The sequence below is a fragment of the Scardinius erythrophthalmus genome, assembly GCF_964197995.2.
Source record: "Scardinius erythrophthalmus genome assembly, chromosome: 3".
Lineage (NCBI taxonomy): Eukaryota > Metazoa > Chordata > Actinopteri > Cypriniformes > Leuciscidae > Scardinius > Scardinius erythrophthalmus.
In genome coordinates, this window is record NC_138223.1 from 30,778,152 (window position 1) to 30,802,640 (window position 24,489).

The window sequence follows — 24,489 nt, forward strand, 5'->3', positions numbered from 1 at the left end:
CGGTTTTGTCGTAAAAATATACATATTTAAAACTTTATAAATGAAAATAACTGGCTTCCGGCAATGGTCAACGGTCAAGGATGCATGCACATTTTTGGGACTTGAAGGAGTGGACCCCATAACTTGACATTATAACCACTGAAAGATCTAAGACATTTTCTAAAATAACTGAAAATGTGTTTGTCTGAAAAATGATTGACATATGCATCTCGAACGGCTTGAGGGTGAGTAAATCATGAGTTTAATATCATTTTTGGCCGAACTATCCCTTTAAGTGGTTTGACAATACATACTGTATTCTGCCCCAGACCTCAGTTTGAAAAACATTTGTTTTGGCTACAAAAAGGTTGATTATTGTGTTTCTACTGGTTTTGGGAATTTCACCCTCGGCTTGACTCGTGGATCCTGTGTTCAGATACATTTGGAAAGAGTAACAAATGGTTTTACAAAACAGAAAAAAAAAACCACCAATGATATTGATGTGTATTATGCTAGTTAACTCTGACATAGTTACTCACACCTCTCAATTAAAATAATCTGAAATCATCAACATTAAAATGAGGATAAGAAATCTATTTGCATTATTTATTCCCTTTTATGAATCTGACTACTATTTTGCCCAAGAGTTTTTTTTTAACACACTGTATAAGAACACTTACACAATTACTGAAGCTCTGACTCTTATCATTCAGCATGTTCATGACCTATTTATGACTATAAACAATACTGTTGTCAGATTCGACAGACATTTCCAATATTGCCATCATCTCTGTGTGCATCATTGTCATGGGGCTTATTTATTTCACAGGTGCACGAAATGTGCTCTCTGATCTTCTGCACCAGACACAGGTCAAATGATGTGGTTGATCAGGACACAATGGTTCCTGCTCTGTTGGATGTGTCTTTTTCCTGCAATCGTTTGAACTCATCACGGTTCGAACGGTCGCAGTTGGCTCTATGTTCCGTTTGTGATGTGAAGCAATGCTCTGATGTGCAGATGTCCTCATTAGCTGCACCTACTGGAGATGATCCCGTATTCTCAGATAATGATGTATCCTGCAGTGGACATCCAATGTTATTAGGTCGATAGTTCTTCTTCTATAGTTACTATCATCCCTTAGAAACAACCTTGGAGAAATGAAATCCCAATGCATAATAACATGTTATTTTGACTCTGTTGATGGTACTTGGACTCATGTCTTGACTATATGTGATGTTTAGATACGCGTCCTTCTGACACCAACACATATACGCATTCACTCACAAATGTCGGCCAGATTGATCGAATAGCTCCAGACAGCTGCACAAAAGGCTAATTCAAAACATCCTTGTCCTCATCACATTGCCTGTTAATGGAACCTTGCTTGGTTCAGTCTCACCTCTGCTGACGCCTACTGTAGGCCATTCAGAGAAGGATTCTATTTAACAAACAAAGCGCAGCTAGCACCAGCTATCACAATACCAGCAGATGAGCCGCGGCTGACAGACAGGACTTAGGACATTGAAAACCAGCTCTGAGGAGGAAGCTGTAAAAAAGAGCTCCGGCAATGGGTATTTTGGACAGCACTGCTAAACGACATAATTAGATAGTGGGGCTGGCAGTGTATAAAACATCTGCTTTCTTATCTGTAGAAAAAAAACAGAAATGGCGATGAGAAAAGGGAGGGGGAAAAACAGCAGAGAATTGCAGAGAGAACAAGCCCGCCAAATGTGAGGTTGAAAGAAAGGCCTTTACCTTGCAAACCTCAATAGAGAGTAAATTATTATTTAAACTAACTTAATTAAATTATGGACAGTGGTTCCACACAAGCAAATTATTTTTTTATTAACATTAATGGAATTTTTTGAATCTATGTAAGCTCCTTGTGCTGTGACTCCACAACTGAATGAGAAAGAATCTATGTGAAATAGTAATGTCCAACCAAATCAATAGAATTGCTTCCCTGTAACTTAAACCGGTTAAGTTTAGTGAACGTACTCGGTTACTAATGTAACCTCGGTTCCCTGAGACTAGGGAACGAGTATTGCGTAGCTATAAGCAGTGGGGGAACTCCTTTGCTCAGATTATTGAAGCCAACTATGTAAAATGCATTGCAGCTGCACTGCTAGCACAGTAAGTGTCTGGCTCACTCATTGGCTGTGCTGCGGCAACTGCACATCCAATGGCGAGACCGCCAAGTCTATATTAGATCTCTGTTTTATGATTTTATTTATCATAACAATTGTGTCTAAATTAATTAATTAAATTTAAGAATTACATTTTAGTATACAATAATAATATTTCTGTCATAATTTCTTCAAGTTAAACCGGATTTTTATTTTGACGTGTTGTCATGAAGAACTTTTAGTTTCAGTTTCAGTATTTGACGGTATTTTTTCTCAAACGAAATGGTAAGTGACTCTCAGAAGCAGCTCTGGAGTTGATGTGTTCATGTCTTCATATATTGAGATGCAGATTGCTCAAAACGCCATGAGCATCAAACGTGTTTGTTTGAATTTGTGTAGTAGATGAAACTACGGCACTCATTCACACAGAGACACATAGAACGTGCAGACTTAGAAACATGCACTGACTGGCTGTTGCCACGTTTATTTATGCTTTGTGATAGGCTATTAGATTAATCCATGTCTTTTTCAATATCATCATCACCGGTTCTGATGTCACATGGTGATGGCGCAACCAAACCCCACAGCAATGCAACTTGTTAGATTATTGACTGCTTACTTTTCACTTGTAGCACTTTATCAAGGCATATAGACTGTTTATAATTCAGGAACGGCGCACTTGGGATGTTCATGCAACCCAACTTGTTATGTGGTTTCATATATATTTACATTTTAATGCATTTAATGTTTTTCTATCGTTATCGATAAAGGTATACTGTCGATAAATACCATTGTTTTATCACCCAGGGGTGCTTTTCCCATACATCGGCGTAACTCGCTGCTTCATTACCATAGTACGATGCATCATTGAAGAAATCAACCTGCTAGTCACGACTGTTTCCCGAAACCATATTGTTGCAAAGGGGTCGTTCAACCATGTTGGTTTATGACGTCACACACGTGGTGAAGTAACTTATTTTAATGAAACTGTTTGTGATCGAATTAACGCTAGATGTTTTGATATAAATTACAGACATGGCATCTGATGACATTTCTTTTTTTGCTTTATTTCCAGATTCCATCATAGGCTCGTTCTTATATAGTAGAGCGCGTTTGCACATGCGCAGTCTTCAAAAACGGTGCTTTAAATCTCTTGACAAACTAAAAGACGTAAATGACATCTGTATGTATTCTAAATAAAAGACACAGGTTGTAACGAATGTCAGCTTGCTTATTTTGCTCAAGATAAGGATTTATTAAGTCCACATGTCATGCAAACTAGAAAGTATGCTTCTAACCACTGGTCGAGAACTGTCGTTCCAACCACACAACTTTGCGATGCTGTTTGTGAATGTTTGTTGGAAAGATGGTTTCGGGGAACACTGACTCGTTGAACTATGCTGATAACGACTGAACTTGCGAAACATACTGTAGTTGGCTAACGATGCTTTTGGGAACGCACCTCAGGCCGGCTGTGCCTTTAATAACCAGACCTGTTTGAATGCCATATTCTCCTTCTTCACTGTATCTCAGGATAATTTTTTAACTGATTTTAAGACTCTATTTTCTATATTCTGTATGTGTGTGTGTGTGTGTGTGTGTGTGTGTATAAACAGAAACTTAATTCACAATTGTGAACAAAATCAGTTTCAAAAAGCTGTTCTCTGTTATTTCTTCCCTGTATCTTGGGTTTGATTTGTGTTTGTACTGGGGGAACAGTGACACTCCTCCTACATGGTTCTGTTTTAGAGCAGCAATATGAATTAGATATTGGCAGTGACGCAGGCGGCATCCACCACCGCGCTTTGTTGACCACTTTTAATTAGGCAGCACATTGTGCCGTGAGCCACCCCACTTCAGTCTGGGCCGAGTCAGTAATTGCTAAATTTACTGTAATCAATGTGAGGAAAGCTTGAGAGCTTGATGATCTGCCAGAAAATTCCTGTGTGGCAAAATGGGGAAAAGAGAAACATTCAGCAGACTTGCATTCTGAGTACTTTTACTGTAATCTGAATTACTTTCACTGATGCCTTAAATACATGTCTTTTTCAAATGTTGTAAAGCATCTCAAATTTGATATCACTAGTTTAGTATGTTAAGTGAATAAATAACATCCAGAATAAAAAGAGGAAGAGAAAGAGAATGAAAGAAATGGATGATATGATCTATATATTTAGCACAATTAATAGTTCTCAATATTGTCATATTGTATTGTTTTATTTAACACATTTTGTTAGAATCTACCATGCGACCCAAACAACCACAGATTTGAACTTTAACTGGATTCTTGAATATGGGCATATGAAGAGACTTTAAATAGTCAATTTCTTTTTTGAAAGTGTCCATATTTTCAAAGCTCTTCTGTATTCATTACCATTACCCTTCAAATTGCGCAAATTGAAATTACGAATTGAAAATATGCCCAATGGAATCAATTTAGCAAAAACTCCCATATATCGTAAAAAAAAAAAAATTATCCTGGCATTTGGGTTTTTTTCAGACAATTTGAACAAGGAATATTTTGCAAAACTGCAATGGAATTATTATTTTTTTTTTTCATTTACAGGTTACCTGGCATACATTAAAGGGGGGGGTGAAATGCTCATTTTCACTCAATCTCCTGTTAATCTTGAGTACCTATAGAGTAATATTGCATCCTTCATATCTCCAAAAAGTCTTTTGTTTTATTATATTTTTAATTGAAAGATAGGCTTTACCGAGTCTTTCCGGAAAAAAACGAGCGGCTGGGGGCGGGTCGTGTGGGCGAAGCTAAAGATGTGCTTACCCGCCTAGCTAACAACACACAGAGACATTTGTTCAACAGTTTTACTCACCGTTCCAACGCACGACCGCGAACCTTTATCATTGTGACTGCTCGATCCTTAAGCATTAGACGATCTGCAAATCCGTAAATCTGGGCTTTGTTTATAAAACAATCATCGTCGAAATGCAGGGAACAACAGTCTTACACAACTCTGTTTATGCTCAGGAAAACAAACTCCATCCACGGGTTCCTTAACGCTGGGTTCTTTGGGAATCTGTGCAGGGTTGTCTTGCCCTGGCAACCAAAAACACACTTCTTTGGTGACATTGACTTCCCAAAAGCCGGGCAGGGCACTTTGATGGCGAACTGCTTTCACTCTCTTGCTCTGTTCTACGAGTGCGCGCGCGCCCGCGATCTTACCGGAGAAGTGCCCTTAGGACCCATATAAGGAAATTCCGCTCAATCTTACGTAAGACAGAGCCATACTCGAAAAAAACTTTCCGAAACTTGTGACAAACCGGAAGACAAACGTACAACTTAGTTTTTGAAACTTTGTCCATGTTTAGCATGGGAATCCAACTCTTTACCAGTGTAAAAAACGTCTCGGTTACGTATGTAACCCTCGTTCCCTGAGTAGGGAACGGAGACGTTACGTCGGATGACGACGAATGGGGTTTCGCTTAGAAATCCTATCATCTTCGAGTATTCAAACACGAGCCAATGGCAAAGAAAATGCCATGGGTCTGCGGAATTTGCATAGCGTAACTCCGCCCCACCCTGGGGGTATATAAGGAAGTCGCTGGCAACATGCAGATATGTCTTCGCTGAGGAGCCGAGACTGAACTCAGGCGTTCCAGCGGTACAGCGGAAGTGGCAGGGAGACGTAACGTCTCCGTTCCCTACTCAGGGAACGAGGGTTACATACGTAACCGAGACGTTCCCTTTCGTTGTCACTCCGAGTTACGTCGGATGACGACGAATGGGGTTCCCGTATAATCACGCCACCTCTCGACTGTCTACCAGTGCCCTGCGTAAGTCTGAGCTCCCTGTCGTGAAACTAGCACGGACGAAGGAGTCCTACTTAACACAGGAATACCAAGGTACACTGGGAAGCATATCCGGTGGAAATATGCAATCATGCCCAACCCGAAGGGGGGGACTTGGAATACACATATGACCCCGAAGGGCTGCATACGGAGTAACACTGGGGTGTCCAGCCGCAGGTGGAATATTTCAACCCCAGGGGTGGCAAGGTGGCTTGCCAAGGGAAAGACACATGCTCAAGGAGGCTTACAGTGGAAATACACATGTGGGGGTCACCGAAGGGAACCATGCACATGGAGGCACCTAGCCAAGCGCGAAAGCTGCTCGTGGCATAACTCTGGCGCTGACGTCGTCAGTGCTGGAGGAGACTCAGGGCTTATGAAGCTCACCTGAGGAGAATATCGCACGTATCCCGTCCGTGGAGAGGAATGGCGAGCAAGCGAAGACACCTGAGCAGAATCTAGTACCGGCTAGTTGAAGCGAGTACATGAGAAGAAACTGGCTCTACTCGGAGATTGTAAAATCTCGCAAACGTGTTAGGTGTCGCCCAGCCTGCAGCTCTGCAGATGTCTGTTAGCGAGGCGCCATGCGCTAGAGCCCAAGAGGAGGCCACACTCCGAGTGGAGTGGGCCGTCACACCAAGGGGGCACGGTCGACCTTGCTGCTGGTATGCCAAAGCAATGGCGTCCACTATCCAGTGAGACAACCTTTGTTTGGAGAGAGCCTTTCCCTTCAGCTTCCCACCATAACAGACAAAGAGCTGGTCTGAGGTCCTGAAACACTGCGTTCTGTCTACGTAAGCACGAAGGGCGCGTACTGGACAGAGCAGTGCCAAGGCTGGGTCTGCCTCCTCCAAGGGCAGCGCTTGCAGGTTCACTACCTGATCTCGAAAGGGTGTGGTAGGAACCTTGGGCACATATCCAAGCCGGGGTCTCAGGATCACGTGAGAGTTAGCCGGCCCGAATTCCAGGCACGCTTCGTCAACCGAAAATGCCTGCAGGTCCCCTACCCTCTTGATGGAGGCCAAAGCAACCAGGAGCGCTGTCTTCATAGACAGGAACTTAAGCTCCACGGATTGCAAAGGCTCAAATGGAGCGCTCTGCAGGGCAGTTAGCACCACTGAGAGGTCCCAAGAGGGTACGAGGGGAGGACGAGAAGGATTTAGTCTCCTCGCTCCCCTCAGGAACCTGATGATCAGGTCATGCTTCCCCAGAGACTTACCTTCAACTGCATCGTGATGTGCGGCAATGGCGGCAACATACACTTTCAGGGTGGAGGGAGACAGCCTTCGCTCCAGCCCTTCTTGCAGGAAGGAAAGCACGACACTGATCGGGCATTTCGTGGGTTCTTGCTGTTTGGAAGAACACCAGTTGACGAAGAGGTTCCACTTCAACGCATAGGCATGTCTCGTGGACGATGCTCTAGCGGAAGTGATGGTAGCCACCACCGCTGGTGGTAGGGTACTCAAACCTACCTCGTCCCGTCCAGAAGCCACACGTGGAGGTTCCAAAGACCGGGACGAGGGTGCCAAAGGGTGCCCCGTCCCTGAGAAAGGAGGTCCTTCCTCAGAGGAATTGGCCAGGGAGGTGCTGTCGCAAGGAGTACGAGTTCTGAGAACCAGGTGTGGCTGGGCCAGAATGGGGCAACCAATATAACCTGCTCCTTGTCCTCCCTGATCTTGCGCAGGGTCCGCGCAAGAAGGCTCACTGGGGGAAACGCATACTTGCGTAGGCCCCTCGGCCAGCTGTGCGCCAGTGCATCCGTGCCGAGCGTGCCCTCGGACAGGGAATAAAACAGGTCGCAATGGGACGAGTCGTGGGAGGCAAACAGGTCTACCTGTGCGTCGCCGAACTGATCCCAAATCAGCTGAACCGACCGGGGATGGAGTCGCCATTCTCCAGCGAGAGGCTGAACTCGAGACAGCTCGTCGGCCGCCTGGTTCAGGTGTCCCGGGATATAAATGGCTCGAAGCGACCTCAGATGCTTCTGACTCCATATAAGGAGGTGGCGGGCGAGTTGCGACATACGGCGGGAGCGTAGACCACCTTGATGGTTGATGTACGCTACTGTTGCGGTATTGTCTGATCGGACTAGTACGTGCTGACCCCTGAGCAACGCATGGAAACGGTGCAGGGCGAGACGTACAGCCAGCAACTCGAGGCAATTGACATGCCAAAGGCGCTGGGGTCCTGTCCAGGAGCCTGCGGCAGCATGACCATTGCACATGGCGCCCCAGCCCGTGGTGGAGGCATCTGTTGTGACAACAACATGCCGGGAAACTCGTTCTAAGGGCACTCCGGCCCGTAGAAAGCTGAGGTTCGACCACGGGGTGAAGGACTGACGGCAGGCCGGAGTCACTGGGACCCGGAGCTTGCCGTGTTGCCATGCCCACCTCGGGACTCGATCGCGAAGCCACAGCTGAAGCGGTCTCATATGAAGCAATCCGAGCGGCGTTACTGCGGCTGCGGATGCCATATGCCCCAGGAGCCTCTGAAAAAGTTTCAGTGGGACCGCACTCTTGCCCTCGAACTGGCGAAGACAAGTCAGCAGTGACTGCGCGCGCTCGCTCGTAAGCTGCGCGCACATGGCGACCGAGTCGATTTCCATACCGAGAAAAGAGATCCTCTGCACTGGGCAGAGTTTGCTCTTCTCCCAGTTGACCCGAAGGCCCAGACGAGCTAGGTGCCGGAGCACAAGATCCCTGTGTTCGCAAACCTGGTCTCGAGAGTGAGCTAGGATCAGCCAGTCGTCGAGATAGTTCAGGATGCGAACCCCGTGTTCCCGGAGGGGAACAAGGGCTGCCTCGACGACCTTCGTAAAGACGCGAGGAGACAGGGCTAGCCCGAAAGGGAGAACCGCGTACTGGTATGCCCGCCCCTCGAAAGCAAACCGTAGAAACGGTCTGTGTCGAGGTAAAATGGAGACATGGAAGTAGGCGTCCTTCAGGTCGATCGCTGCAAACCAATCCTGTGGCCGCACACACTCGAAAATGCGTTTGGCCGTGAGCATCCTGAACGGCAGCCTGTGAAGGGAGCGGTTCAGGACGCGCAGGTCCAGGATCGGTCGTAACCCACCCGATTTCTTCGGAACAATGAAGTAAGGGCTGTAGAAGCCGGACCTCATTTCGGCTGGAGGGACAATCTCGATCGCACCCTTCGCCAGTAGGGTGGCGACCTCCGCTCTCATGACAGGGGCATTGCCACCGACCATAGTGAAGCGGACTCCTCTGTAGCGGGGAGGAGATCGCGCGAACTGAATCGCGTAGCCGAGCCTGATGGTTCTCGCGACCCAGCGGGACAGTCTGGGAAGCTCTAGCCAGGCTTCCAGAAAGTGCACCAGCGGGGTCATACGAACCACAGACGTTCCGTCGGGGGTGCAGCGAAGCGGAATGACCGGCCCAGACGTGGGTGGCATAGCGGCCCGGTGCGGGGGCACGGTCATTATCCGCGTCCTGCCAGAGGAGGCCAGGGGAGGACCAGCGTCCCACGGGGGCGTGCTCTGGCAGGGGTCTGGCGACAGAGGGGGATGAGAGGAGCGTGGCCCGTGGGCGGCGCGTGCTCTCATCCGCACACTCCGTGTGCTCAGAGATGGGGTAGTGAGTTCTTTCTTTAACCATTTTAGGGTGCTGCCCGTCGTGGGACGAGCAGCGGGAATGGGAAAACCAAGGATTCTCCCCCGGCCCTCCACCGGGGGAAGGAGCGGCCCTGCAACCGGCTCCTGAACAGAACTCAACACCATCTCTGAGCAGCCCGTCTCAGGAGCGCCGTTTAGCCTGGCGTTTAGCGGGGCACGGGGCGGGAGAGGGCTGTGGCGCCTTCCTACGGCCTCCTCGCCGACGCGACCCGGAAGCAGCGGACTGCTGGGGCCGATCGGGAGGGAGGGGAACCGCAGGAGGGCGCCCTCGGCGGCGAGCGGGCTGAGGCACCTGTGCCGACGACTGCGCTGCCGGAGCAGCGGGCCGCCGGGGCAGGACGTGTTTTAAAGCCTCAGTCTGCTTCTGGGCAGTCGAGAACTGCTGGGCAAAGTCCTCGACTGCGCCGCCGAACAGGCCAGCCTGGGATATGGGGGTGTCGAGGAACCGGGTTCGCTCGGCCTCCCGCATATCAGCCAGGTTTAGCCATAAGTGTCTCTCCTGGACCACCGAAGTGGCCATCACCTGACCCAGCGAGCGTGCGGTCACCTTCGTCGCTCGGAGAGCAAGGTCGGTGGCGGCACGCAACTCATCAAAGAGTGCTGGGTCAGACCTCCCCTCGTGCATGTCACGCAACATCTGGGCCTGGTAGACCTGGAGTGTCGCCATGGCATGCAGTGAGGAGGCTGCCAGCCCCGCAGCTCTGTAGGCCTTCGCCACAAGGGTGGAGGAGAACCTACAGGCCTTGGAGGGGTGCTTTGGGTCGCCGCGGGAAGAAGCACTCTGAGGACACAACTGCATCGCAACAGAGCGTTCAACCTGGGGAACCCCAGTGTACCCTTTGGCAGCCGCCTGATCAAGGGGAGGCAAGGCGGAGGCGGTCGCCGAACGATCACGGGAAGACAATGGTGCCTTCCAGGACCTCGTGACCTCCTCATGCACATCCGGGAAAAAAGGCATTGGGGTTGGCTGCCGACGCGGATCAGCAGCCGCACCCAAAAACCAATCGTCCAGCCGCGAACGAACTGGCCCAGGTGGCGGGGACCACTCAAGACCGATCGCCGCGGCTGCCCGGGAAAGCATGGCCGTCATCTCGGGATCAGACTCGGGCAATGCTGGGACACCCGAGGGTGGCAGCACAGCCGAATCCTCACTTCCCGAGGACTCCTGCCCACCTTGTGATGCAGCGATCGACATCGAGTCCTCCTCTGGAGCGCCGAATGAAACTCGCGGCAAGTCAGAGGACTGTACAGCGGTTTCCACGCGGACACTCGCGGGTTGCACGGGAACAGAGGGCAGTGTGGAGCGTGGAATAGTCGGCGCTTTGTTCCACACTGTAACCCTCAGATCACCCTGGCCGCCAGCCGAAGTACCAGCCCTCTCGGGACCAGTAGATCGGGGTGCGGATGAGGGGACTCTCACATTAAGATCATTGAGTCTCGATCTCAACCGTGCGATGGGCATGTTCCCGCAATGGGAACATGACTCATCCACAAACGCTGCCTTAGCGTGCTCAACACCCAGACACACAAGACAGCGATTGTGCCCATCAGAGTCAGACACAAATAGACCGCAACCAGAAGTGCACGGGCGAGGCATCTTTAAAAAGACGTGCCGCGTGCAATGCTCTTTTGTGAAAGGAGATTTCTCCGCAGAGTGTTGAAGCGACCAGGGAGAGAACACACAAACTCTGGCAAATCACTGCACAGATCAGCAGGGAATGTGCACTCGCTGGAACTCGCTGTCACACCAACACCTGGAGAGAGGCTCGTCTCGAAGAGATAAGGAGATGAACTCAGGATTTGGCTGTGGAGTGAAGTAAATCAACTTGGCTCCGAAGCGAAAACATATCTGCATGTTGCCAGCGACTTCCTTATATACCCCCAGGGTGGGGCGGAGTTACGCTATGCAAATTCCGCAGACCCATGGCATTTTCTTTGCCATTGGCTCGTGTTTGAATACTCGAAGATGATAGGATTTCTAAGCGAAACCCCATTCGTCGTCATCCGACGTAACTCGGAGTGACAACGAAAGGGAACTCAGTATGCATGAAATAGCATTTAACCCCCCCCTTTAAAGTCGATCATTCTTTAAAGAAGGTGCTGTATGTTAGGACAGAAGATGAGATAAAGTTCTTTATTAAACTCGTAAAAGACAAAATAATTATGGGAATACTGGATTCTAAACAAAGAAATGCCACCATTTATCAAGACATTGAAGCAGATAGGAGGGAGAAACACCAAGAAACACCTAATACATGGCCGCTCCCAAGTATAAGGGGCTTTCCTTTCCATTAATGCTTGGATAACACGGCTACGTCTCCTACCGCTACTGTTTTGGAACACAAGAAGAATATTGAAAACACTGGATTGCTGTGCTGTTTTCTACATCCATCCGGTGTCTTTTTATGTTTTTAATGTCTAGTTCTTGAGGACAGACAGCTTCCTACAGCTCAAGATGTAGGCCATCATAAATGCAGAATGTAACTAAAAACTGCCGTTTTAAAAGGGTGAGTTATATACAGGACATGGAGAAATAAGTAGCTGTGGCTTTACAAAGCGAAATTGAGGCATTCTGCTTTTCTTGGGTTTTAGCCATATTCTTACTGTATGTTTACATCTGTGAATTGTAGTGCTTTTCAAAAACTAAATTGAACCAATTTTTCCACCACTTCCACTAATCATGCAGTTAAACATGCCCTTTATTCGGGTGACAATGCCATGTCAGTGTTTTCATGCAAACCTAACTATTATTTATTTACAATTATGTGACCAAATGGCACAGTTGTGATCTGTGATATATATATAAATATATATATATATATATATATATATATATATTTTTTTTTTTATTTTTTTTATTGCCAATCTGCAGTGTTTTTTTTCCTGCATTTTTGTCAAAAATTTGTCATGCATATGCACATTTTTGCAATGCACATTTTTCGCCACTTTTCACCAAGCAGACCACAACCTGATATATGCAGATGTTTATGCTGCCTTGATGTAACTTTTACAATGGACTCTGAGGAAAAGCCTCAAGGGCTGAGGGTGTCATTTGGGACAAGGCCTACATGTAAATTACTCACAGCAAACTTAAGTCAACCATTGCATTAATAACCTAGGCAAGCTCCACCTGTGCTCCGCCACAAAGTCTTGCCATCAGAAGCCTCTGTATTCCTATGGGTGAGTGATATCCAACATTGCTGCCAGCAGTTCTCTTTTTGTGATTGTCAAGTTGATGTCACATTCTTCTGGTGAAATTCCCCTCTGCCAAGCTTGAATGTGCTTGCATTCAATTTTTTAAAGGCCTTAATAAAGCAATGCTTTTGTTTTTAAATTATTCACAAACACAGTGGAAAAAAGACATCCAAATCCTCTGAGCTGCTACTGGAATCCAAGCACCTGCCTCCCATAATCCACTTTGCTAAGTAGCACTCTAAATCATTTCCCTAAAAATCTCTGTGTCTTTTTCACTGGATTAATTTTCAGTGAATAGCCTCTGTCATTTTCAATTTGCTCACCTGAAGCATTTCCATGGTGAAGCTTGTGCAAATACAAAGCACTAAAAGGCATGTAGACTTATTCTGGATGTATGTTTTAAGCATGGCATACTGAATCCTTCTCTCAGAGCTTTCATCAAAACCAATCCCCACTGCATTAGCACCCACCGCCAGTGAAAAGAGCTGTAATCAGGGGTCTGTCCGTGAGAATGGATAAATTGTAGATCAAATGGGGCCTCTTAGACCTTCTAGAGCTCCACTTTTTACATCCTGCAAATGCCCATTGGGCAAATAGAAGAGGCGTCAGAAACACAGAGGAGCACATAGCTGCACTTAAACAGGCCTGTCCACTGCACACCTCTTACCATTCTGCATGATCATTTTGAGATGCTTTTTCATTCCCAAATTAGAAAAAAATCACCAAAATGTGACATGCTGTTCTGGCATGATGGAATTGATGGTTGGCACCAATTCTGCTTTCCCGGGGTTTGAAAAATCCCAGACTGATGTCCAACCAGGAAAGCAAATACTCACATGTGCTTTTACTAAAAAGATTATGGGTTCTAAAGGAGTATCTAAAGGAGAATTTTACCTTTGGCTGAAATGTTCTGTGTAATGTTAATGGATCAGATTGGAAAGCATAGTTGCTGGCTACAGTGATTTCAGCCAACTGAATGTGTGTTCAAACAGCAGCTATGATTAAATTTTTTATCATTGTATTATACTGTTGGACAATTTAGGCATGAATAAGTTACCTCGGAGAGTTCTTGAAGATGTTTAATTTTGAAGTTAAATTACCTCTCATAATTATTGTTGTTCCCTATAAGTCGCTCACGTTCAACATTACGTCGACGTGATGACGTAATTGGGATCACTTCAGGGAGCCCTATCACGCACACATTGTCTTTCACTTCGAAGCCGGGCTTCCTGTTTGTCTCCAGCAACAAGACTCTGCATGTTGAAGATATCTTTGTTGGGTTCATTGGCTCGTTCTGTAGACACTCGAAGATGATAGGGCTCCCTGAAGTGATCCCAATTCTCAATGAACGTCTCACGTTCCTTCCTTCAGGGAACGAGGGTTACATTAGTAACCAAGACATTTTTCGTAATTTTTTTTTACGTATTTGAGATCTAACTTGATTTAACCGGATCTTTTGAGATGCTTTCTCTGTGGAAGTTTCCAAAAAAAAAAATATATATATATAATTTTATCTGAATATCATTATATTTCACTTAAAAAAGTTTCTCTTTCTCCACAGGGCTTCCCACTGGGCTTAAATGATGGTCACATTTATACCTGGACAGACGGTTTGAGAAGACGAGACTGGCATGACAACGAGAGCATCAGGAAAGACGAACAACGTGTTGGTATGCACTCTAAATCCACTGAATATTTCAGATTAGACCTTTTTTTCTTATGATTGATACTTGTTCCTTTCAAAGCATATGCAAACCTCACATTATTACAGCATAAAGGACATCAACCGGACTAAAAAGGGATGATTTGATGATGATGACGTTTTCTTTATGGCTTTCATTTAGGGTAAGACATTATTTTAGAATCCCTGCCAAGCTGTCTCTGTAAATCAACTAGTTGCCCCTGTGGCTAAAGAGACTTTATTGATCCATCTGAATTTACGGCTGGTTAATAATGTAAGGGTGTCTTTTTGCTGTGTTAAATTTTAGCTGCATTATGTCCTCGGCGGTTAAGGATATAAATGGCTGTCAAGGTGCTCACTTTGGTGTTTATTTTATCCAGTGATTTTCGTAAGGTTTTCAAGGATGACCCAAGGTACTCGATAGGATATGGTTTTTGGCTAAACACAATTTGCCCAATTCTTAGACTTGTTTACAGTTTCAACTATAAATCAGTCAATAACTGACATGGATAGTTATTGTTGGTATTGTGCCTGCAGTAACACCAGACTCATATGCATTTGTGTCCATGTTTGAATGTGATGTAGCAATCTGATAAAATTCACATGAATTACATTTTAATATAATAATAATTATAATAATAATTTGTTACGTTTATATAGCACTTTTCTGGGTACTCAAAGCGCTTCGCATATGGAAGGGGGAATCTCCTCAACCACCACCAATGTGCAGCATCCACCTGGATAGTCACCATATAGATGTTATTGTGTTGCAATTGCTCCTTACATACCCTTTTTTTTTTCTAAATGCCTCTTAAGTGCCTACATTTCCTTTTGGGTGAATGCATTTTGACATTGCAGTTATTTTACATTAGAAATAGTTTTCAACTGCAGACAATTAAAAATACTCTTAAATCCCCAATTCTAAATGCAAGTGCTCAGGAAATCAAATAATTGTGTCCTTCAGGTTAAAGTTATTTGGCTGCAGATTAATATGTATAAAAAGAGGTCCCCAGAAAGAGGAAAGAGGTTTTATAGCCCTTTGGAATAAAAAAAGAAGTCACTGTATTAGGCAGGGAGATTTGTCAGATTAGAGGGAGGATGACTTTTCTGGCGCCTGTAGGCAGGACCATGTCCTTCTGCATATGGCCCACTCGGCACAACTGTTCTGTGTTGACCCTTCACGTTAGAGTATGCTGCACTATTCTATCAGAGGGCTTTCAGTGCACACCATCTGTTGTGACAAAGCTTATGATAGCAGCCTCTATTATAAAAAGCCACCCGCTAATTTTTCATGAATCTAGTTCATTGGAGATGGTAGTACATGAATGCAAGAAAAGAGTAATGGATCTTCCCAGATCAATTTGGACATGGTCAACAAATTACAATGCAAGTATCGGTGAGGATCTGAGTATTAAAGCTGTCCACTCCAAAGTGTATGTATTTATTTATTTAGATTACTGCTGAAACATATAGTACACATAGGTTGCGAGGTGGAGCTGCCGTGGATTTAAAGCCTGGAACACACCAAGCCGACGGTCGGCCGTCGGGCAGTGTCCGTGCGTCGGCCGACTAAATCTTCTCGGTGTGTTCCACACCGTCGGCTGAAATTGGTCCTCGTCGTCTTTGTAACGGCCGATTCGACATGTTGAATCGGCGTCGGGCCGTCGGTGAAAGAGGGAACTCTGATTGGCTGTTCAGCTTAGTGAATGAGGGAGTGCACGAGAATAATAGCAAAACAGCGAGCAAAGTCAAAACGGTACAGATAGAAGTCTGTTCTAATGTTACGTCATCTTACCTGAGTGTTCCTTGGCGAATATTTCAATATTAACACGAGCGGAGTGGAATAAAGAAAGTGTTTAGCAGGATTGATATTCAAAACGGTAAGCGTATACTGCTTTGTTTACGTTTGTGTATTTGCAGCCGGCAGCGTCCGTTTCCCTTTTTGAATAACGAATATAGACGAATATATCTGCAAAAATAGACAGTTGTCTCATTTACACGCAGGCGCAGAACCCGCTTTCTAGCTGACAGTCGGCAGGAGTTGTCTCGGTGTGTTCAAGTGCACTTTTTACCCCGACACGAGGCGACAACACAGTCGGCTTTCATCAGCGCTAGTTCGTCGGCGTCGGCTTGGTGTGTTCCAGGCTTAACTTGTTGGTCCAGCACATCCCACAGATGCTCAATTAGATTTAGATCCGGGTAATTCAGAGGCCAGGGCAACACCTTGAGCTCTTCATTGTGTTCCTCAAACCATTCCTGAACAATGTGTGCAGTGTGGCAGTGTGCATTATCCTGCTGAAAGAGGCCAATTCCACCAGGGAACACCAAGGGTGTACCTGGTCTGCAAGAATGTTGCAATTTCCAAACTGTTTGATTTTCACTTTACCATGTTCATGTTCCAGAGACTCATGTGAATGTTGAAGTCGGCAGGACTCAGTGGCATCTGGGCCCTGAAAAAAAAGTGAACATACTGATATCAAGAGAAAGGCCTGCACGATTTTGGAAATAAATATTAGATTTTTCTGGTTAAAATTGCTTTTTAAAATTCCTTTTTAAAATTCACAGAATACACACACACACACACACACACAAATGTTTCCAACAATATATAATATAATGAACATCAGGTTTGTTGTGCCTTGTAGGCATAAGGTATATGCGCAGTGCCAGATAAAATAATAATAACAATAAATAACCTATAGCAGTATAAATCTTCCAAAAGATTTCAGTAACAACTAAGCTAGAGAAAAATATATTGATTATCATGTTACTTCAAATGTTTCCATCTGTTATGATGATATGAAATGAGATAATAATAAAAACATGAAGCTGTTTGGTGCGTTTTGCTTTCATCCAAAATATGTGTTCATTCAAACGCGATCGCGCAGCAAAATATGATACATTCAAACGCGATCGCTATCAAAAACATGATACATTCAAACGCGATCACTATCAAAAATATGATACATTCAAACGTGATCGCGCTCAAATATAAAACATTATGGTTACCATATACATATCTACGTTTGAGCAGATATCCACAAACACAGTAACAGTAAACACGGGTCTAAATATTATAATATTCCCCATATATCTAGCAACAGTTCAACTGCATCGTGACATTTATGCAACAATAACAAACTAATATGTAAGAATTTCTTACCTTACACCTTTCTTGTCTTCAAATCGCGTTCTTCTTCTTCTGAGGTAGCCTAAATCCAATGTAAGCTCAGGCACATCTTTCAAACTCGACGAAAAGTGAAGTGAAGTGTTTTGTTGTTGTGAGGTAATGAGCGAGACGCGGTCCATGTGGAGATTTGCATGTGAATATCTTTTGCGCGAGTGGGCGTGGCCAAATTAACTGTAATGAGGAAGCGTTTGAGAAGCTGGACATCTTGTTGGTTTTAGACAAATTACTTAAACAGAGAATATTTGTTTTCGTTTTGAATCCGATCATTTAAAAGTACACACTTAAATGTTTATAAAGGTATATGGCTCATAAATGTGTGACAAGTATTCGCTGAGTTTTGTTTCAGTTTATAGACGTGCTCAAGAAAAAAAAGTTCACCGCGACGGAGAGGCAGAACGCACACCCTGTTTATTTTCTTTATTTTACAAAAGCACAATGTTTTGGTTTGATTGTAAGTGGACATACAAAAGGAGAAATATCACAGATTCTTTTTTTTATTTCTTTTTTCTGTATGACTATAAATGACTGAGTAATTTAAGTTTATAGTGCTACAATGTGGAGAAAATCCAGCAAAACGCGCCCGCGCGTTTGTCGACCTCAGAGGGTTAATAGACTGCCGATTTTGCAGGTTTACCTACTTACAAAGTATGTAGAGGTCTGTAATTTTTATCATAGGTACACTTCAACTGTGAGAGACGGAATCTAAATCGTAATCAAAAATCCAGAAAATCACATTCTATGATTTTTAAATAATTAATTTGCATTTTATTGCATGACATAAGTATTTGATCACCTACCAACCAGTAAGAATTCCGGCTCTCACAGACCTGTTAGTTTTTCTTTAAGAAGCCCTCCTGTTCTCCACTCATTACCTGTATTATCTGCACCTGTTTGAACTGTTACCTGTATAAAAGACACCTGTCCACACACTCAATCAAACAGACTCCAACCTCTCCACAATGGCCAAGAGCTGTGTAAGGACATCAGGGATAAAATTGTAGACCTGCACAAGGCTGGGATGAGCTACAGGACAAATAGGCAAGCAGCTTGGTGAGAAGGCAACAACTGTTGGCGCAATTATTAGAAAATGGAAGAAGTTCAAGATGACGATCAATCTCCCTCGGTCTGGGGCACCATGCAAGAACCCACCTCGTGGGGCATCAATGATCATGAGGAAGGTGAGGGATCAGCCCAGAACTGCACGACAGGACCTGGTCAATGACCTGAAGAGAGCTGGGACCACAGTCTCAAAGCAAACCATTAGTAACACACTACGCCATCATGGATTAAAATCCTGCCAGCGCACGCAAGGTCCCCCTGCTCAAGCCAGCGCATGTCCAGACCCGTCTGAAGTCTGCCAGTGACCATCTGGATGATCCAGAGGAGGAATGGGATAAGGTCATGTGGTCTGATGTGACAAAAATAGAGCTTTTTGGTCTAAACTCCACTCGCCGTGTTTGAGGGAAGAAGAAGGATGAGTACAACCCCAAGAACACCATCCCAAACGTGAAGCATGGAGGTGGAAACATTCTTTGGGGATGCTTTTCTGCAAAGGGGACAGGACGACTGCCCCGTATTGAGGGGAGGATGGATGGGGCCATGTATCGCGAGATCTTGGCCAACAACCTCCTTCCCTCAGTAAGAGCATTGAAGATGGGTCGTGGCTGGGTCTTCCAGCATGACAACGACCCGAAACACACAGCCAGGGCAACTAAGGAGTGGCTCCGTAAGAAGCATCTCTAGGTCCTGGAGTGGACTGGCCTAGCCAGTCTCCAGACCTGAACCCAATAGAAAATCTTTGGAGGGAGCTGAAAGTCCGTATTGCCCAGCGACAGCCCCAAAACCTGAAGGATCTGGAGAAAGTCTGTATGGAGGAGTGAGCCAAAATCCCTCCTGCAGTGTGTGCAAACCTGGTCAAGAACTACAGGAAACGTATGATCTCTTTAATTGCAAACAAAGGTTTCTGTACCAAATATTAAGTTCTGCTTTTCTGATGTATCAAATACTTATGTCATGCAATAAAATGCAAATTAATTACTTAAAAATCATACAATGCATTTCTGGATTTTTGTTTTAGATTCCTTCACTCACAGTTGAAGAGTACCTATGATAAAAATTACAGACTTCTACATGCTTTGTAAGTGGGAAAACCTGCAAAATCGGCAGAGTATCAAATACTTGTTCTCCCCACTGTATATTATGAGTGCGCTAAATTATTTTACACTTTGAAGAAGCAATTGCTAGGATTTACTTGTCTTCAAATAATCATGCAGGGACATTTACATCTAACAGACAAATCACAATGACAGTGACATTCAATAATATTCAGGTGTAAAGATCCTGGTGTTTAAAATTGTTATATACATCTCATTATGAAATTTGCGAGTAGACACAGAACAGAGGTCTAGCTAATCCAATGCAGAAAAAGTATTTATCAGATATAATGCTGGTTGTGCAATTACACTAGCTGAAAAAAAAAAAAATATATATATATATATATATTGCTTCTGTTATGCACACTGCCTGTCAGTGATCAAACTCACAATGCTGAAGCTTTGCCCCAAAAGTTCTGATAACAATAATAAACTCTGCGTGGAGCTGTTGTACAATGATTTTAAGAGGCAAACACGTGTACACACTGAGAGCTTGTGCGTAGGAGTATTAAAATCTGTGATTTTGCATTATGGTTTAAATGTTCTGTTTAACTCTGTTATCATGCCAGAAAATGCCAGAGGAGTGGGTGTGAGGTTATTGTAATTATGCACGTCACAGCGAGATGACTTTGTGCTGAAATGCACTAAGGGGTACATTAAATGAAAGTTTACATATGTAAAGTTTATATATGTAATACACACGTACACGTACACATATGCACGCACACACGCACGCGCACACAGACACACACACACACACACACACACACACACACACACACACACACACACACACACACACACACACACTTGTGGTCAGAATTATTGGCGCCCATGGTAAATATGATCAAATCTGCATTGTTTATCCTTTTGATCTTTCATATAAAAAATTCGCAAAAAAATAACATTTCATGTAAAATAATTAAAAATGAGGGGTAAATCACATTATGAAATAACGTCTCAGGTTAGGCATGTAAACATGGTTCCCTGAGAATAGGGAATGAGACGCTGCGTCCCCTAGGGGTCGCTATGGGGAATGCCTCCAGCATGACAGGTATCTGAAGCATGAGTCTAAACACTACAATGAACTTGACATTGGCTGGCAGCAGCCTGTGATGTCACTAGGTGAGGCCTAGTGTATAAAAGGGCACCTGTGCAAAACGTCATCCACTTCTTGTCTGAAGGAGACGTGTGCACGAATACCGAAAGCGTGCTGTGTCCTCTAGGGGTCGCTATGGTGAACGGAATACCCACGCTGCCATGCTGAATGGATGAGGGCCCTATTGACTTAGCTAAGTCGAAGGACTCAAAGTCCTCATCCCTATGGTGCACACCAGCAGGATAATCATAGACTGGAGCTTCTCAAGAACAGAGGCCTCAACAGGGTGACTCTAAAGAGAGGAAGCCTAATTACGTTCATATTCAGGCCAGTGTCAAAGGAGTCTCATAGAGAGCCTAACACTCAGAACTTCTATCAGATAGAGTGAAAACAAGAGGCCTAGCAACTCTAACCCAAGGCAGTAAAAAGCTTAGAAGAGCTCCTTCAATGTAGTTTACTACCCTTCCACCTAGCCTAGCTTTAGGAGTGGGGGCCTCAGCATGATGACTCTCAAAAACAAGAAGAGACCTAACAACGGCCCACACTCAGTGCATCTTGCAAGGAGGCTCACAAAGAGCCTACCACTCGCAATTGCTATCCTAGTGGAGTGGAGGCCTCAAAAAAGATAGCTCTCTCTAGCGAGAGGAGGCCTAACAATGCTCACAGTGGCCAAGATGGCTCACAGAGAGCCTAACAACTTAACAAACATAGCTGAGCTCTAGGAGCGGAGGTCTCAGCATGACAACTCTCAAAACAAGAGGAGATCTAACAACACCCTACATTCAGGATACCGTGTAACGAGGCTCAAAGAGGCCCTACAACTCGCAAATGGCTATCCTAGCGGAGCTCTGGGGAGCGGAGGTCTCAATAAGGCCTAACAACACTCGCAGTAGACAAGGAGGCTCACAGGGAGCCTGACGACTTAGCAAACAGGCTGGCCAAGCTCTAGGACTGGAGGTCTCAGCATGATGACTCTCTAAATCGAGAAGAGACCTAACAACGCCCCACACTCAGGACATATTGCAAGGAGGTTTACAGAGAGCCTATAACTGGCAGTTACTATCCTAGCAGAGCCTGGCTGCCTGGTCGAGCTCTGAGGATGAAGGCCTCAACATGACGACTCTCAATGTGAGAGGAGGCCTACCTACGTCCGACATCCAAAACATCTTACCAAGGAGGTTCAACCGGAGGCATTGACACATACCCATATTCCTGCATCACCTCCACATCAGCATAGTTTACATGTGAATGATGGATGCTTGCAGAATATGGCTTTCCCCAAGATCTCCGCACCTCAGTGTGAAGATCTGGGAGAAAGGGAAGAGTCATACGAACTGGTGGGTTATATCCCGTCAAGAAGCGTTCACCAAGGCGGCTGTGAGAGAGCTTGCACCTCTCACGCTTCCAAGGACAGATCTAATCTCTCCGTATAATGAGACATAATGTCCAACAGCTCGTCATATGCAGGGCAGGAACATTAGAAATCATGTATTTCCTAAAGTGAGTTTCCCACCACTTACAATTGTTTTACTTCAATGAAAGGTTCAATTTCTGCGAACTTTTTTAATGAAAGATCAAAAGGATAAACAATGGAGATTTATTTTTACAGCCATCTTTGATCATATTATCAGGGCTGCAAATAATTCTGACCACAACAGTATGTTTAAAAATACATGCATGCATACATACATACTGACACAGACAGGCAATTATTGACAGTTTTGCTGGATTATTCTCTCAATGAGTCCAAGAGCTGGCAAAAGCATGTGAGAAAGTATGTGTTAATAATAACATAATCTCAAAACTTTGTATTTACCATTCTTATAGTTCTCACTTTAATTAATAGTCATTAAATAGAGTTGAGTTTTCTCTAATTCTGTTAAAATTACGTTTTTTTTATTTTTTTATTTTTTTATAATAACAACATTACACATGCATACCATTTGTGCCATTGAGTTTTTGTGTGCCTTTGATTATTTTTGTTTTGTTTGTCAAGTAACATCAAAATATGAAAATATCTAGATGCATTTGACAAAAAGGCAAAGTTGTTTTGTTTTGGAAACGTTCTATACTTTCTACTTAGTGCACATCAAAGAGGATGTCTTGCATTGAATTTTCTGTTCTCAGCAAGATATCCGACAAAAGATCTGTCGGAATGCATTAATTACACTGATAGGATGGTGGTTTGGTTTTGACTTCAGACTGTCATGAAAAAATTCCCCATAGGACTATGGAAATCAATTCAAGTCAAGTCAAGTCACCTTCATTTATGTAGCGCTTTTAACAATATGAATTGTTTCAAAGCAGCTTTACAGTGATAATAGGACATTTACAGTATAAAATTACAGTAAAAGAGATTGTGTTGGCTTTACAGCAGCTCTAGGATAAAGTTATTGTCCAGCTAAAGTTAGTTTTGATTGATTGATTCACTTCCATTGCGAAGATCATTAGTTATTAACTTAGGGGCCGCTAACTCGACCCTGTTCTAACAGAAAACCCTCAACGTGCTCCGGCCGCCTATCCGCACAATATAGTGCCAGGTGGCTCGAGAACGCACTCCCGGAAATAAGTTCCAAGGTGCAAACGATTAGCAGTTATCTCTGTGCAAACCTACGCAACCTCTGCGCAAACACTAACGTTGCGCACATGCGCATCACGTGTTCCATAGATTTCCATCACGTGTTCCATAGATTCCATAGATAAAAACAAAGGTGGAATGTTGGAAAAACCAATACCCTCTGTATAAATATCCTATTTTCAGTTATGAAGTTTGGTTAAAGCAGCAGCATGAGAAGTAATTAACATTTTAATCAGTTTCAAATCTTCCGTGCAGGTAGATGAGAGAATATTGCTATCAGCACTCTGTAGTAAAACCGTTTGGCTTAGTTATGGAATATTAATTTGTCAAAGAGTCCTTTAATTGGTTTAAGTAAAGTAAAAACTACATAACCATTTTGATAAACATTTTGGAATAGCATTCTCTTGAATAGTTGGACCATATTTTATTCTGGAAGAATATAGTAATGTTGGAAGCTTTTTTCTGCCATGGAATTTAATTTTTTTTTAAAGATAATTGCGACTTTTATCTCACAATTCTGCCTTTTTTTTCTCACAATTGTGATTTACATCTCACAATTCTGACAAAAAAAAAAGTCAGAATTGTGAGATAATTTTTTTTTATTTTTTATTCCATGGCAGAAACAAACTTCCATACAAGGGAAACAGTCTGTACAATTTGTTTCAATCAACTGGTGCTTACACTGATAACAAATAAAAAAGCCTGAATGCTATGTTTTTTATGTTTTTATTTATTTATTTATTATTTATTTTTAAGTATGTCTATCCAACTTATTTTTAACATAAAAGCGGACACGGCCATTTTTACATTGAATGTGTCTGGTCACCGGTGTCGTCTGCTTCCAATTATTTTTAGCTGTACCGGACAGCTAGTTATACTACTTTATATTGCCAACTAGTACTTCTTTCCATATTATTTTAATGTATTGTCATAATTATAAACACACTGGTATGTATTCCAAATAGTTGTGCAAATAGTTAAGGTTTACTACACTTTATTATTCTTCTAGTTATTGACCTATAGTGCCTAATGATTCAGAAGTCACA

At 44.0% G+C, this 24,489-nt stretch overlaps 1 protein-coding gene across 1 annotated transcript in view; it reads left to right on the forward strand.

Moving 5' to 3' along the window:
* Positions 1-24,489, forward strand: part of galntl6 (polypeptide N-acetylgalactosaminyltransferase like 6) — a gene marked incomplete at its 5' end in the record, with an annotated part of 251,968 nt that overhangs the window by 31,373 nt on the left and 196,106 nt on the right. The window contains one exon of the mRNA XM_081361331.1: positions 14,304-14,412. Within this exon, the coding sequence (XP_081217457.1) occupies positions 14,304-14,412 (109 nt within the window). The remainder of the gene's footprint in view (positions 1-14,303; positions 14,413-24,489) is intronic.